Source organism: Tympanuchus pallidicinctus, unplaced genomic scaffold, assembly GCF_026119805.1.
Source record: "Tympanuchus pallidicinctus isolate F22 unplaced genomic scaffold, pur_lepc_1.0 scaffold11, whole genome shotgun sequence".
NCBI classification, from domain to species: Eukaryota; Metazoa; Chordata; class Aves; order Galliformes; family Phasianidae; genus Tympanuchus; species Tympanuchus pallidicinctus.
The window spans coordinates 44,508-61,716 of NW_026294627.1; the positions used below are offsets into that span (position 1 = coordinate 44,508).

General features: G+C 59.8%; 1 protein-coding gene across 1 annotated transcript in view; it reads right to left on the reverse strand.

The window, feature by feature from the left end:
- Positions 1-2,946: 2,946 nt before the first annotated feature.
- The window catches only part of INPPL1 (inositol polyphosphate phosphatase like 1), a 31,275-nt gene continuing 17,012 nt past the window's right edge, over positions 2,947-17,209 (reverse strand). Inside the window, 16 exon segments of the mRNA XM_052671354.1 lie at positions 2,947-3,113; positions 5,771-5,901; positions 9,803-9,913; positions 9,915-10,437; positions 10,535-10,684; positions 12,513-12,597; positions 12,701-12,856; positions 12,972-13,059; positions 13,165-13,253; positions 13,342-13,455; positions 13,553-13,642; positions 16,037-16,118; positions 16,216-16,304; positions 16,387-16,486; positions 16,580-16,718; positions 16,802-16,898. Coding sequence (XP_052527314.1) covers positions 3,023-3,113; positions 5,771-5,901; positions 9,803-9,913; positions 9,915-10,437; positions 10,535-10,684; positions 12,513-12,597; positions 12,701-12,856; positions 12,972-13,059; positions 13,165-13,253; positions 13,342-13,455; positions 13,553-13,642; positions 16,037-16,118; positions 16,216-16,304; positions 16,387-16,486; positions 16,580-16,718; positions 16,802-16,898 — 2,135 coding nt within the window. The 3' untranslated portion in view covers positions 2,947-3,022.

The window sequence follows — 17,209 nt, forward strand, 5'->3', positions numbered from 1 at the left end:
TGACCCCACTGAGCTTTGACCCCATAGAGCTCCGACCCCATTGAGCTCCAACCCCATTGAGCTCCAACCCCATTGAGCTCCGACCCCATTGAGTTCCGACCCCATTGAGCTCTGAACCCATTGAGCTCCAACCCCATTGAGTTCTGACCCCACCGAGCTCCGACCCCATTGAGCTCAGACCCCACTCAGCTCCGACCTCACTGAGTTCCAACCCCATTAAGTTCTGACCCCACTGAGCTTTGACCCCATTGAGCTCCGACCCCATTGAGTTCTGACCCCACTGAGCTCCGACCCCATTGAGCTCCGACCCCATAAAGCTCCAACCCCATTGAGCTCCAACCCCACCGAGCTCAGACCCCACTCAGCTCCAACCTCACTGAGTTCCAACCCCATTAAGTTCTGACCCCACTGAGCTTTGACCCCATAGAGCTCCGACCCCATTGAGTTCTGACCCCACTGAGCTCTGACCCCATTGAGTTCTGACCCCACTGAGCTCCAACCCCATTGAGCTCTGACCCTATTGAGGTCTGACCCCACCGAGCTCTGACCCTATTGAGCTCCAACCCCACTGAGCTCTCACCCCATAGAGCTCCATTCCATAGAGCTCCAATCCCATAGAGCTCTGTCCCCATAAAGCTCCATCCCCACAGAGCTCCAACCCCATAGAGCTCTGTCCCTATAAAGCTCCAATCCCACAGAGCTCCGTCCCCATAAAGCTCCAATCCCATAGAGCTCTGTCCCTATAAAGCTCCGTCCCCATAGAACTCCGTCCCTATAATGCTCCAATCCCATAGAGCTCTGTCCCCATAGAGCTCAGTTCCCATACAGCTCAGTCCCCACAAAGCTCCATCCCATAGAGCTCAGTCCCCATAAAGCTCCAATCCCATAGAGCTCCGTCCCCATAAAGCTACAATCCCATAGAGCTCCGTCCCCACAGAGCTCTGTCCCCACAAAGCTCCATCCCATAAAGATCCATCCCATAGAGCTCTGTACCCATTGAGTTCCCACACCCTATAAAGCTCCGTCCCCACAGAGCTCCAACGCCATAGAGCTCTGTCCCTATAAAGCTCCATCCCATAGAGCTCTATCCCATAGAGCTTCAACCCCATAAAGCTCCGTCCCCATAGAACTCCATCCCCATAGAGCTCTGTCCCCATAGGGCTCAGTTCCCATACAGCTCTGTCCCCACAAAGCTCCATCCCATAAAGCTCCAATCCCACAGAGCTCCGTCCCTATAAAGCTCCAATCCCACAGAGCTCCGTCCCCGTAGGGCTCAGTTCCCATATATCTCTGTCCCCACAAAGCTCCATCCCATAGAGCTCTGTATCCATTGAGTTCCCACCCTATAAAGCTCCATCCCCATAGAGCTCTGTACCCATTGAGTTCCCACCCCATAAACCTCCATCCCCATAGAGCTCTGTCCCTATAAAGCTCCGTCCCATAGAGCTCCAATCCCATAGAGCTCTGTCCCTATAAAGCTCCGTCCCCATAAAGCTCAGTTCCCATAGAGCTCTGTCCCTATAAAGCTCCATCCCATAGAGCTCTGTACCCATTGACTTCCCACCCTATAAAACTCCGTCCCCATAGAGCTCCGTCCCCATAAAGCTCCAATCCCATAAAGCTCCAATCCCATAAAGCTCGGTCCCCACAGAGCTCCGTCCCACAGCTCCCCCCCCCACCCCACAGCTTTGGGGGCTATGGGACCCCCCCCCCATTTGCCATTGGGGGCCATGGGGGGCACAGAGCTCCTGGGGGGGGGGGAGGGGGTGAGGAAGCACTTTAGGGTTTGGGGTCCCGGAGGCTTTGGGGTGCTGCTTTGGGGGGGGTTATCGGGGCTGCCCCCCAGCGGGGGGGGTGTGAGTGTGTGAAGCCCCCCTCCCCAAAACCCCCCCTGGGTGCTGGAGGAGGTTGGGTGGCTTTATTATTATTATTATTAATATTAATATTATTATTATTTGGGGGAGGGGGTGGGGGGGGGGAGGTGTCATTTTTTTTTTTTAAACGATTTTTTCGGCCTTGATCGTTATTATTATTACTATTAATTATTCTTAATTATTCTTAATTATGACGGTAATTATTTTCCAAGCGCTCGGTAATTTATTGTGAAACGCTACTAATCCAAATAAAACTTAATTTATTGAAGAAAACGCCTCCAAATGGCCCCCCCCCCCCCCCCAAAAAAAAAAAAATCCCCCCCCCCCTATGGGGAGGGCTGGGACCCCCCCCCCCCCCCGACCCCAAATTTGGGGATGGCACCAGGGTTTGGGGGGGGGGGGATAAAATGGAGCATCCTTCATCTCAGTGTGAGGGCATTGAGGGGGGGGGGGGGGGGGATTCGTGCCCCCTCCTCCCCTCCCCCCCCACCAATATTGGGGGGGGGGGAGGAGGGGGAGGGGGGTGATAAGGGCACTTATTATGGGATTTTGGGGGGGGGGGATGTGGGGAGTACCGAGAGGGGGCGTCCCAAGGCACTGCTGGGGGGGGGGGGGGGAAGGCACAGGGATGCTGCAATGGGAAACTCAATGGGGTGGGAAACCCAATGGGGTGGGAAACCCAATGGGGTGGGAAACCCAATGGGCTGGGACCCCCCCATATTGGGGGGAGGGGGGGTGCAAAATGCCCACGTGGGGGGGTTTCTGCCCCCCCCCCCCCCCCCATAACAACACCCCATAGGCACTTGGGCAGCTGTAGGCACTGGGCTATGAATAACCTCCCCCCCCCCCCTCCAAGCTGGGGGGCTCCTCCATCAATAAATAAGTAATAACTTAAACACTGAGATTTGGGGGGGGGGGGGCAGCAAACACCTTCCCCCCCCCCCCCCAGCCCCCAAAATGAAATTCTCTGACCACGAATGCCCCTCAATTCCCCCCCCCCACGCCGTGCCCTGTGCCCCCACCCCCCAAACGCCCCCCCCCCCCCCCGGCTGCCCCTCCAGCCCCATTGAGGTGGGGGGTGAGGGGGGGGGGGCTGTGTTTGTGTGTGTGCTGAGGGGGGGGGCAGCTGGATGGAATTTGGGGGGGGGTCACTTCCTCAGCTGCAGGCTGTCCAGGAGCGCACGCTTGTGTTTGGGGTCCAGGACGCCAGCTTCCTCCAGGTCCTCCTCCGTGATGTCACTGCGGGGGGGGGGACGGGGACATGAAGGGGGGACAGCATCAGGGATAGGAGCCAGAAGGCTCCCTGATCCCATGCAACCCCATAGAGACCCCCCTATTTCCCCCATACAGCCACAAAAGGGTCCCCTGATCCCATACAGTACCATAGAGACCCCCTATTTCCCCCATTCAGCCCCATACAGATCCCCCTTCCCCCATACAGCCCCACAGAGAACCCCCCCTATTTCCCCTACAGCCCCAAGAGGGTCCCATCCTCATTTGACCCCACAGAGATCCCCCTATTTCCCCCATACAGCCCCATAGAGACACCCTTTCTACCCTCATACAGCCCCAAAAGGGTCCCCCTATTTCCCCATTCCACCCAACAGGGTCCCCTGATCCCATACAGCCCCATAGAGACCCCCTAATTCCCCCATACAGACCCAAAAGGGTCCCCTGGTCCCATACAGCCCCATAGAGACCCCCTAATTCCCCCATACAGACCCAAAAGGGTCCCCTGGTCCCATACAGCCCCATAGAGACCCCCTAATTCCCCCATACAGACCCAAAAGGGTCCCCTGGTCCCATACAGTCCCATAGAGAATCCCCCTATTTCCCCATTCCACCCAACAGGGTCCCCTGATCCCATACAGCCCCATAGAGACCCCCTAATTCCCCCATACAGACCCAAAAGGGTCTCAGCCCCATACAGCCCCACAGAGACCCCCCTATTTTCCCCATTCAGCTCCAAAAGCGTCCCAGCCCCATTCAGCCCCACAGAGATCCCCCTATTTCCCCATTCAGCCCCAAGAGGGTCCCCTGATCCCATACAGCCCCATAGAGACCCCTATTTCCACCATACAACCCCAAAAGGGTCCCCTGATGCCACACAGTCCCATAGAGAACCCCCCTATTTCCCCCATTCAGCCCCAAGAGGGTCTCAGCCCCATACAGCCCCACAGAGATCCCCCCTATTTCCCCATTCAGCCCCAAGAGGGTCCCCTGATCCCATACAGTCCCACAGAGACCCCTATTTCCGCTATACAGCCCCAAAAGGGTCCCCTGATGCCACACAGCCCCATAGAGAACCCCCCTATTTCCCCCATACAGCCCCAAAAAGGTCCCATTCCCATTTGACCCCACAGAGATCCCCCTATTTCCCCCATTCAGCCCCATAGAGACCCCCTTTCTTCTCCCAAACAGCCCCAAAACGGTCCCCCGACCCCATTCCACCTCATAGGGTCCCCAGATCCCATTCAGCCCCCACAGAGATCCCCTTATTTCCCCATTCAGCCCCAAGAGGGTCCCCTGATCCCATACAGCCCCACAGAGACCCCTATTTCCCCTATACAGCCCCAAAAGGGTCCCCTGGTCCCACACAGCCCCATAGAGAACCCCCCTATTTCCCCATTCAGCCCCAAAATGGTCCCCTGATCCCATTCAGCCCCATAGAGACTCCCCTATTTCCCCCATACAGGCCCAAAGAGACCCCCTTATTTCTCCCATACTGACTCCAAGAGGGTCCCAGCCCCATTCAGCCCCATAGAGATCCCTTCACCCCTCCCATACAGCCCCCAAAGGATCCCCTTGTCCCACCCCGTAACCCCAGAGGGTCCCCTGTCCCCATGCTGCCCTAGACGGGCCCCCTTGTCCCCTATACGGCCCCAGAGGGGTCTCCGTGCCCCCCTGCCCCCATGCAACCCCAAGAGGGTCTCCTGTCCCCATTCAGCCCCATAGAGATCCTCCTGTCCCCACAGAGCCCCATAGAAATCCCCTTGTCCCCATACAGCCCTGTGGAGATTCCTTTGTCTCCATACAGGCCCAGAGGGGTCCCCTGTCCCCATATGGCCCCATACAGATCCTCTTGTCCCCCTAAAACCTCACAGGGGTCCCCTCGTCCCCATATGGCCCCAGAGAGATCCACTGTCCCCATACAGCCCCAAGAGAGTCCCACATCCCTTTACAGCCCCAAAGGGGTCACTTTGCCCCTGTATGGCCCCAGAGGGGTCCCCTTGTCCCTATGTAACCCCAAGAGGGTCCCCTGACCCCATGTAATCCCTGAGGGATCTCCCCCTGTCCCCATGCTGCCCCAGAAGGGTCCCTTTGTCCCTGTATGGCCCCAGAGAGGTACACTGTCCCCATACAACCCCATAGAGATCCCCCTGTCCCCATATGGCCCCAGAGAGGTCCCCTGTCCCCCTATGGCCCCAGACAGGTCCCTTTGTCCCCATATGGTCCCAAGAGGGTCCCCTGTCCCCTTTTGGCCCCATAGAGATCTCCTTCTCCCCATATGACCCCATAGAAATCCCCTTGTCCCCATATAGCCCCATAGAGATCCCCTTGTCCCCATACAGCCCCATGGAGAGCCCCTTCTCCCCATATGACCCCACAGAGATCCCCTTGTCCCCATATAACCCCATAGAGATCCCCTTGTCCCCATACAGCCCCAGAGAACCCCTTGTCCCCATATGGCCCCAAGAGGGTCCCCCGTCCTCATGTGACCCCACGGATATCCAGCAGTCCCCCCCATTCACCCCACAAGGGTCCCTCGTCCCCCTGCAGCCCCACAGAGACCCCCTCGCCCCACACAGCCCCAGGGGGCTCCCCTCTCCCCACACAGCCCCTATGAGACCCCCCTCACCCCCATCACAGCCCCATAAGAACCCCCCCCCTCCCACCTGAGGAACTCCAGGTCGTCCCAGCCGTTGTGCAGCAGCCCCTCCTCGTACCTCTCCAGCCCCAAACCCCGCAGCCATTCCCCCACGTTGGACTCGCTGACGCCCGCGCCGCGGCCCGCCTGGCACAGCGCCTGCAGCAGGGTTGGGGGAAGGGGGGACACGGGGAAGGGGGGACACGGGGCTGGGGGTCCCACACCGGTACCCGGGTTGCCCTGCCCCGTCCTCATCCCCTTTCCCCATCCCCAACCCCTTCCATCACCTCCATCCCCGACTTCGAGCCCTTTCTTCCATCCCATCCCATCCCCATCCCATCCCCATCCCATTTCAATCCTCATCTCATCCCTAACTTCATCCCCATTCCCAACTCCATTCCCACCCCCAAATTCCATTCCAGTCCCATCTCACCCCCATCCTCATCCCATCTCCATCCCCAACTCCATTCCCATCCCATCTCATCCCATTCCCAACTCCATCCCCATCCCAATCCCCCATTGATCCCATCCCACCTCATCCCATCCCCACCCCCAACTCCATTCCCATCCCATCTCATCCCATCCCCATCTCCATCCCCAACTCCATTCCCATCCCATCCTCATCCCATCCAACTTCATCCCCATCTCCATCCCCATCTCCATCCCATCCAACTCCATTCCCACCCCAACTCCATCCCAGTCCCATCTCACCCCCATCCTCATCCCATCTCATCCCATCCCCAACTCCATCCCCATCCCATTCCCATCCAATCTCATCCCATCCCCAATTCCCACCTCCAGCTCTCATTCCTTCCCCCCATCTCCATCCATTTCCCTCATCTCCATCCCCAACTCCATCCCCATCCCATTTCAATCCTCACTTCATCCCTAACTTCATCCCCATTCCCAACTCCATTCTCACCCCCAAATTCCATTCCAGTCCCATCTCACCCCCATCCTCATCCCATCTCCATCCCCAACTCCATCTCCATCCCATCCCCATCCCATCCCCAACTCCATCCCCATCCCAACCTCATTTCAATCCCCATCCCATCTCATTCCATTCCCAACTCCATCCCCATTCAATCTCATCCCATCCCTATCCCACGTCCCATCCCACCTCCATCCCATCCCATCCCCATCTCCATCCCTACCCCATTTCAATCCTCATCTCAACCCCAACTCCATCCCATCCCATCCCTATCTTCATCCCCAACTTCATCCCAGTCCCATCTCACCCCCCATCCTCATCCCATCTCATCCCATCCCCAACTCCATCTCCATCCCATCTCATCCCATCCTCATCCCTCCCATCCTCACCCATTCAATCCTCATTTCATCCCTAACTTCATCCCCATCCCTAACTTCACCCCCATTCCCAACTCCATTCCCACCCCCAAACTCCATTTCAGTCCCAATCTCACCCCCATCCTCAATCCCATCCCCATCCCCAACTCCATCCCCATCCCATCCCCATCCCCCATCCATCCCATCTCATCCCATTCCCAACTCCATCCCCATCCAAACTCATCCCATCCCTATCCCCTATCAATCCCAACTCCATCTCCATCCCATCCCCAACTCCATCCCCATCCCATTTCAATCCTCATCCCATCCCCAACTCCATCTCCTTCCCATCCAACTCCATCCCCATCCCTAACTTCATCCCCATCCCCACCTCCACCCCAGTCCCATCTCACCCCCATCCTCATCCCATCTCATCCCATCCCCAACTCCATCCCCATCCCATCCCATCCCCAATTCCCACCTCCAGCTCTCATTCCCTCCCCCCATCCCCATCCATTTCCCTCATCCCCATCCCCAACCCAACCCCCCACCTCCCATCCCTTTCCCCCATTACCATCTCCCACCCCTTTACTCCACTTCCACCCCTTTCCCCCACATTCATCTCCACCCCTATTCTTGACCCCATCCCTTTCCTCCAATCCTCACCTCCAAACCTTTCCCCCCATCCCCATCCCCCAATTTCTTTTCCCCATCTCCTATCTCTCACCCCCATCCCCACCTCCCATCCCTTTCACCCCACTCCCAACTCCCACCCCCCATCCCAATCCCTATTCCCTCCATTCCCATCTCCTAAATCCCATTCCCAATCCCTTTGCTCCATCCTCCTCTCCATTTCCTACCCATCCCCATCCCACCCCATAATCCCATCTCCATCCCAATCCCCTTCTCCCATCCCAATCCCTATTCCCTCTCTCCATCTCCCAATCCCCATCCTCACCCCACTCCCTTTTCCTCCACACCCATCCCACCTCACTTCCCAACCCCAATCCCTTTTCTCCACCCCCATCTTCCTCTCCCACCCCATTCCCCCACCTCCACCCCAATCCCAATCCCCATCTCCCTATCCCCATCCTTAACCCCAATCCCATTCTTCCATCCCACCCCATTCCCATCCCCAACCCACTCCCCATTCCCTCCCTCCATCTCCCAACCCCAATCCCCTTCTTCCATCTCCATCTCAATCCCTATTTCCTCTCTCCATCCATCTCCCAATCCCCATCCTCAACCCCAATCCCTTTCCTCCACCCCATCCCACCCCACTTCTCAACCCCCATCTTCCTCTCCCATCCCATTCCCCCACTTCAACCCCAATCCCCATCCCCATCCCAATCCCTATTCCCTCCATCTCCCAATCCCCATCCTCAACCCCAATCCCATTCTTCCATCCCCATCCCACCCCACTCCCCCACTCCCACCCCCACCCCACTCCCCATCCCCTCCCTCCATCTCCCAACCCCAATCCCTTTCCTCCATCCCCATCCCACCCCCAATTCCCATCCCCATCCCACCCAATTTCCCTACCTCCATCCCAATCCCTATTCCCTCCATCTCCCAATCCCCATTCCCAACCCCAATCCCATTCTTCCATCCTCATCCCACCCCACTCTCCCATTCCCACCCCCATCCCACTCCCCATTCCCTCCCTCCATCTCCCAACCCCAATCCCTTTCCTCCATCCCCATTCCCCCCACTCCCCCAACCCCAATCCCCTTCTTCCATCTCCATCCCAATCCCTATTTCCTCTCTCCATCCATCTCCCAATCCCCATCCTCAACCCCAATCCCTTTCCTCCACCCCATCCCACCCCACTTCTCTACCCCCATCTTCCTCTCCCATCCCATTCCCCCACTTCAACCCCAATCCCCATCCCCATCCCAATCCCTATTCTCTCCATCTCCCAATCCCCATTCCCAACCCCAATCCCATTCTTCCATCCCCATCCCACCCCACTCCCCCACTCCCACCCCCACCCCACTCCCCATCCCCTCCCTCCATCTTTCAACCCCAATCCCTTTCCTCTATCCCAATCCCTATTCCCTCCCTTCATCTCCCAATCCCTATTCCCAACCCCAATCCCTTTCCTCCATCCCCATCCCACCCAATTTCCCTACCTCCATCCCCATCTCCATCCCAATCCCTATTCTCTCCATCTCCCAATCCCCATTCCCAACCCCAATCCCATTCTTCCATCCCCATCCCACCCCACTCCCCCACTCCCACCCCCACCCCACTCCCCATCCCCTCCCTCCATCTTTCAACCCCAATCCCTTTCCTCTATCCCAATCCCTATTCCCTCCCTTCATCTCCCAATCCCTATTCCCAACCCCAATCCCTTTCCTCCATCCCCATCCCACCCAATTTCCCTACCTCCATCCCCATCTCCATCCCAATCCCTATTCCCTCCATCTCCCAATCCCCATTCCCAACCCCAATCCCATTCTTCCACCTCCATCCCACCCCACAATCCTCACCCCCACCTCCATCCCAATCCCTATTCCCTCCACCCCCCCCATCCCATCCCCAATTCCCCCTCCATCCCCCCCCTCACCCCACACCCCCCCCTCCATCCCCCCCCCTCACCCCACACCCCCCCCTCACCCCACACCCCCCCATCCCATCCCCAATTCCCCCTCCATCCCCCCCCCTCACCCCACACCCCCCCCATCCCATCCCCAATTCCCCCTCCATCCCCCCCCCCTCACCCCACACCCCCCCTATCTTCCCCCCCTCCCCCCCCTCCCCCAATTCCCACCTCCTCAACCAGATCCTCCTGGATGCTCTCTCGGATGCAGTGGGATGCGAAGGCGATGGGGCGGCTGTAATCGGGGTGCAGGCAGCGGGGGGGCAGCTCCAACCTCCCCCTCCCTCCTGACCCCCCGCGCCCCCCCCCCTACCCCCCCATATTCCACCTCACTCAACGTCTTGGCCATCTGAAGCACAGAACATGAACGATCGTCCCTCACCCCCCCAGGTACCGGCACCCCCGCGGATACTTCCAGCCCAAAGTTGGGTACTGAAGGTCTGGGGTGAGGTTTGGGAGGTGGGGGCTCACAGCCGACCCCCCCCAACGGCTCCCTGGTGCTCTCGGCCCCCTCCAGCTCACGGGGCAGAGGAGGAGGGGGAAAGTCTGGAGGGGGCAAAGCGATTGGGTTGGGGTCCTCATCCGAGGAAGTGTCCTCATGGCACGGAGGGGGGGGGCCTGCAGACGGATGCCGGCGGCGTTCGGGGGGGACGGCTTTGGTTTTGGGGACGGGGGGTTTGCCGGGGGGTGGGGGATCAGGGGCCAGCAATTGGTGAGGGACCCCTTCCAGCACGTAATACGCAGGGTTATTGAAACTGTTCTTCAGAGGCCCCCCCGTCGCTTCCGTCACCGGTTCTGCTTTGGAGCTGCGGGCACAAAGAGGGCAGCGAGTAGAGGGGGGGGGGATGCAAGGTGACCCCCCCCCCCACTCTGTACCCCAAACCTCAGTGCCACCCCACTCACCGGCTCAGGGCGGCCTCGTCCCTGGAGGTGCCGCGGTGCGGGGTGGGCAGGCGGGGGGTCGGAGCTGTGCTGCCCTTCTCAGGCTCCTCGGGGGCTTTGGATGGGGTGGAGGTGGGAGGATCGGCCCCGGGGGGCTTCCTAACCATGGACCTGGGGGACAGAAATGGGAGGGGGGGGCATCGGGCTGGGGGGGTCGTCCTGCAGTGGACCAGGACTCTGTGCATCGTCCTGCAGGGGGGCTCTGAGCGCTGCAACATGAGCCAGGATGCTCTGAGCACTGCTACGTGCATCAGGACCCCGTGCACCATCCTGCAGGGCTGCTCTGAGCACAGCCACATGCACCAGGATCTTCCAGGGATGCTCCAAGCATTGCCACATGCACCAGGATCCAACACCAGGATCCCATGCACCATCCTGCAGGGATGCTTTGAGCACAGCCACATGCACAGGGATCCCATGCACCATCCTGCAGGGTTGCTCCCAGCATTGCTACATGCGCTGGGATCCCATGCACCATCCTGCAGGGTTGCTCTGAGCACAACCACATGCACCAGGATCCCATGCACCATCCTGCAGGGTTGCTCCCAGCATTGCTACATGCGCTGGGATCCCATGCACCATCCTGCAGGGCTGCTCTGAGCACAGCCACATGCAGCAAGACCCCATGCACACCACCCTGCAGGGTTGCTCTGAGCACAGCCACATATGCTGGGATCCCATGCATCATCCTGCAGGGATGTCCCAAGCATTACAACATGCATCAGGACACCATGCAGCACCCTGCAGGGTTGCTCTGAGCACAACCACATGCATCAGGATCCCATGCACCATCCTGCATCCTGAGCACAGCCACATGCACCACGATCCTGCAGGGATGCTCCAAGCATTGCCACATGCACCAGCAGCCTGCATGCACCAGGATCCAACACCAGGATCCCATGCACCATCCTGCAGGGTTGCTCTCAGCATTGCTACATGCACTGAAACCCCATGCACCATCCTGCAGGGATGTCCCAAGCATTACAACATGCATCAGGACCCCACGCACCATTCTGCAGGGCTGCTCTGAGCACAACCACATGCACCAGGACTGCATGCACCATCCTGCAGGGCTGCTCTGAGCATTGCTACATGCACTGAGATCCCATGCATCATCCTGCAGGGCTGCTCTGAGCACAGCCACATGCACCACGATCCTGCAGGGCTGCTGCAAGCATTGCCACATGCACCAGGAGCCTGCGTGCATTCCTGCAGGGATGGTGCAAGCATCACAGCATGCACCAGGATCCAACACCAGGACCCCATGCACCAACCTGCAGGGCTGCTCTGAGCACAACCACATGCACCAGGACTGCATGCATCATCCTGTAGGGCTGCTCTGAGCATTGCTACATGCACTGAGACCCCACGCACCATCCTGCAGGGTTGCTCTGAGCACAACCACATGCACCAGGATCCCATGCACCATCCTGCAGGGTTGCTCCCAGCATTGCTACATGCACTGGGATCCCATGCACCATCCTGCAGGGCCGCTCTGAGCACAACCACATGCACCATGATCTCATGCACCATCCTGCAGGGCTGCTCTTAGCACAGCCACATGCACCACGATCCCATGCACCATCCTGCAGGGTTGCTCTGAGCACAGCCACATGCACCACGATCCCATGCACCATCCTGCAGGGTTGCTCCCAGCATTGCTACATGCACTGGGATCCCATGCACCATCCTGCAGGGCTGCTCTGAGCACAGCCACATGCGCCGGGACCCCACGCACCAGCAGCCCCACGTGCATTCTTGCAGAGATGCTCCAAGCACCGCAAGGCGCTCCGGGACCCCACACCCCATCCTGCAGGGATACTTTAAGCACCCCCCCCCCATCACCAGGACCCCACTCCCCACCCCGCAAGGACGCTCCCATCATCGACACAGCGCCAAGAGCTGCAGCCCCCTCCCCCCCAGCCCCCTCCCCACTCACTTGGCGCACTCCTGGGGGGCTCTGGTGCTCAGCTGGCCCCTCGCTTTGCCGCCCGCCGCCTCGTCCTTATCAACACTGATCCACTCTGCCAAGAGATGGGGGGGCTGGTGAGCTCAGCAACGGCACAGAGAGGGGTTGGGGGCACGCTGAGCCCCCCCCCTCGCACCCCTGCCACCCCCAGCTCTCACCGTAGAGCCTCTCGCGGGTGCCCAGGCGCTCCGCAGGCACGCGCACCTTCATGGAGCCGCGGATGTTGCCCGTCTCCTCGCCACGGTGCGAGAGGTAAGTGAGGAACTGCTGTGCCGTGCTGCCAATCATGGACTTGAGGGCGATGACGCATTCCCCTGAGGGGGCACAAGGTGGGGAGGAGGGGGAAAATCACCATCAGGGTGGGGGTCCCCCACCCAAAGTCCCCCAACCCTTTCAGGTTGGCACAGGGACCGGCGACGGCGTGCGCACCGTAGGACTCGTAGCCATCCAAGGACTTGACGGTGAGCAGCAGGTGTTGGTCCTGCAGGTATTCAATCTCAGAGAGGATGGGTTTCAGCTGGGGGACAAAAAGAGGGGGGCAGGCGGTGTGAGGGCTTACGGCCCCTCACCTCCCCCCCCCCCGGTGCCCTCCTGTATCCCCACCACCCCACGGCGACCTCACCGTGGGCAGCTGCCGCGACGACCACTGCACCTTGAGGAAGTTGATGTTGTCGCTGCTCTGCGTGTCGTTCTCGCAGCTCTTCTTGAATTCTGAACCAGGGAACGGCACGGTGGCACCGCATCCAAAGCTCCCCCCGGCCCCCCAAACCTTTACAGACCCCCCCCCCAATGCGCTCACCCTCCAGGCAGGTGGAGTAGAACTCAATGAAGAACTTGGTGCGGCTCGCCGTCTTCACGATGGCCTCGATGCTCTCAAACTCGATGTACGCCTGATCCGATGACTTGGACAGCCCTGCACAGGGAGGAGGGGCAGCGGGGTGTCCCCCCTCATCCCCACGTCCCCCTTTGTCCCCACATCCCCTCTGTCCCCATGAGTCTGAAGGCTGTACCTTTCTTGGAGACAAACTGCGACGTGACGCCGACCTCGAAGGAGCCAAAGACGGGCGAGTGGTCGCTGGTCGTGATGTCGTCGGTGCAGCCTGCAGCACACAGAGTGATCTGTCCCACAGCCTGCACCAAACCTGCCCCCAAACCTGTCCCCCATCCATCCCCAACCTGTCCCCAACCTTTCCCAAACCTGTCCCCCCAACCCGTCCCCAATCCATCCCCAAGCTGTACCCAACCTGCCCCAAACCTGTCACCAACCCAAACCTGTCACCAACCCATTCTCAACCTGTTCCCTCATCCCACCTCATCCCCAACCTGGCCCCAATCCACCCCCAACTCACATACAACCCCAACTCATCCCAAACCTGTCCCCAACCCAACCCATACCCAACCTGCCCCATCAGTCCATTCCCAATTTGCCCTCAATCCGTACCCAGCATGACCCCAACCCATCCCCAACCTGCCCCCAATCCGTCCCCAACCCGTTTCCAACCCACACCCAAACTGCCTCCAACTTGCCCCCAATCTGTGCCCAAGCCTGTCCCCAATTCACCCCCTGTTCCCAACCCATCCCCAACCTGTGCCCAAACTGTTCCCCAACCCACCCCCAGCCTGCTCCCAATTCACCCTCAACCTGTCCCCAACCAACCCCCAAATACATTCCCAATCTGCCCCCAACCCATCCCCAACCTTTCCCAAACCTGTCCCCCCCAACCATCCCCAGTCTGTACCCAACCTGCCCCAAACCTGTCACCAACCCATTCTCAACCTGTTCCCTCATCCCACCTCATCCCCAACCTGGCCCCAATCCACTCCCAGCTCACATACAACCCCAACCTGTACCCATCTCATCCCCAACCTGGCCCCAGTCCACCCCCAGCTCACATACAACCCCAACCTGCACCCAACTCATCCCAAACCTGTCCCCAACCCATCCTGTCCCCAACCTGCCCCCAAATCCATTCCCATCCTGCTCCCAAGCAGCCCCCAATCTCACCCCAGCCAGCCCCAAACCTTTCCCAAACCTGTCCCCAATCCATCCCCTGCCCCAACCTACCCCCAATCCATTCCCATCCTGTCCCCAATCCATTTCTATCCTGTCCCCAACCAGCCTCAAACCTGTCCCCATCCCATCCCCTGCCCCCAACCTGCCCCCAATCCATTCCTATCCTGTCCCCAACCTGCCCCCAACCTGCCCCCAATCCATTCCTATCCTGCCCCAACCAGCCCCTGCCCCAACCTGCCCCCAATCCATCCCCATTCTGTCCCAATCTGCCCCCAACCTGTCCCCAATCCATTCCTATCCTGTCCCCAACCAGCCCCAAACCTGTCCCCAACCCATCCCGTCCCCAACCTGCTCCCAATCCATTCCCGTCCTGCTCCAAACCAGCCCCCAATCTCTCCCCAGCCTCACCAAACCTGTCCCAAATTTGTCCCCAATCCATCCCCTGCCACAACCTGCCCCCAACCTGCCCCCAATCCATTCTAATCCTGTCCCCAACCTGCCCCCAATCCATTCCTATCCTGCCCCCAACCAGCCTCAAACCTGTCCCCAACCCATCCCCTGCCCCAACCTGCCCCCAATCCATTCTTATCCTGTCCCCAACCTGCCCCCAACCTGCCCCCAATCCACTCCTATCCTGCCCCAACCAGCCCCTGCCCCAACCTGCCCCCAATCCATCCCCATTCTGTCCCCAATCTGTCCCCAACCTGTCCCCAATCCATTCCTATCCTGTCCCCAACCTGCCTCCAATCCATCCCTATCCTGCCCCCAACCTGTCCCCAGTTCATTCCTATCCTGTCCCCAACCTGTCCCCAATCCATTCCTATCCTGCCCCCAACCAGCCCCAAACCTGTCCCCAACCCATCCCGTCCCCAACCTGCTCCCAATCCATTCCCGTCCTGCTCCAAACCAGCCCCCAATCTCTCCCCAGCCTCCCCAAACCTGTCCCAAATTTGTCCCCAATCCATCCCCTGCCACAACCTGCCCCCAACCTGCCCCCAATCCATTCTAATCCTGTCCCCAACCTGCCCCCAATCCATTCCTATCCTGCCCTCAACCAGCCTCAAACCTGTCCCCAACCCATCCCCTGCCCCAACCTGCCCCCAATCCATTCCTATCCTGTCCCCAACCTGCCCCCAATCCACTCCTATCCTGCCCCAACCAGCCCCTGCCCCAACCTGCCCCCAATCCATCCCCATTCTGTCCCCAATCTGTCCCCAACCTGTCCCCAATCCATTCCTATCCTGCCCCCAACCAGCCCCAAACCTGTCCCCAACCCATCCCCTGCTCCAACCTGCCCCCAATCCATTCCTATCCTGTCCCCAACCTGTCCCCAATCCATTCCTATCCTGCCCCCAACCAGCCCCAAACCTGTCCCCAACCCATCCCCTGCCCCAAACCTGCCCCCAACCAATCTCCAACCCATCCCCAGTTGGGGTGGCCATCCCCAGTGTCCCCCCCTGCCACCAGGGCTGCCCCTCACCATAGGCGTTGCAGTTGACGTGGGTTTCGGGGTACGACTTCCAGAGGATGCGGTCGCACCAGGACGGGACGTTGGTGCGAACCTGCAGCAAGAACCGGGTGGGGGGGGGGGCTGGGGGTCACACAGGACCCATCTGGGTGCCCCCCCACCCTCAGAATCCCCCCCACCCATCACCGTACCCCCGTGGGTTTCTGCTTGTGCCACACGTAGGTGTCCCGCGAGCCGCGCTCATAGCGGTACGTGGGGGGGAAGGTGATCTCCTCCTCTCCTGCAGCAGGGAATATTTTTGGGGGGGGGTCAGGGAGAATCAGCACCCAGACCCCCCCCCCCCCACAGCCACGTGCCCTCACCGAAGCGCAGGAACACTTTGTGCTTCTCCTTCTCCAGGTTGAGCTGATCCACTTTGAGCAGCGGCTCGAACTCCTTGCGGCTGATGTAGTTCAGGATCTCCTGCAGGGGCGGGCAATTGGTTTAGGGGGCAACACGGGGGCGGCCCCCTCCCCTAAATGCAGCCCCCCCTCCCCACCACCACCACCCACCCACCTGGATGTCCATATCCAGGCGGTAGTTGAGGTCCCCAAACCAGAAGAGGTGGGTGAAGCGCAGCGAGATGTCGAAGGAGCTGAGCTGCTTGTCGCCCAGCGAGAGCAGGCGCAGGATGTCCAGGTAGTTCTGGTTCCTCCTGTGTGGGGAGGGGGGGAAAAGGGGGACGCTGCCGTCACCTCCCCCAGCCCCACGCTGTCCCCACGCTGTCCCCACGCTCACCTGGCCGTCTTCTCGTTGCCCGAGGTGAGGTGGCAGTTGACGAAGCCGAAGGACGTGCCATTGAACATGAAGGAGACGCCCACCGCACCCTTGTTGCCTGCGGGGACAGGATGGGGTGGGATGGGATGGGGACAGGATAGGGATGGCATGGGGACAGGGGATGGGGACAGGGGATGGGGACAGGGGATGGGGACAGGGGATGGGGACAGGGGATGGGGACAGGATAGGGATGGCATGGGGACAGGGGATGGCATGGGGACAGGATAGGGATGGCATGGGGACAGGGGATGGGGACAGGGGATGGGGACAGGGGATGGGGACAGGGGATGGGGACAGGGGATGGGGACAGGGGATGGGGACAGGGGATGGGGACAGGGGATGGGGACAGGGGATGGCATGGGGACAGGG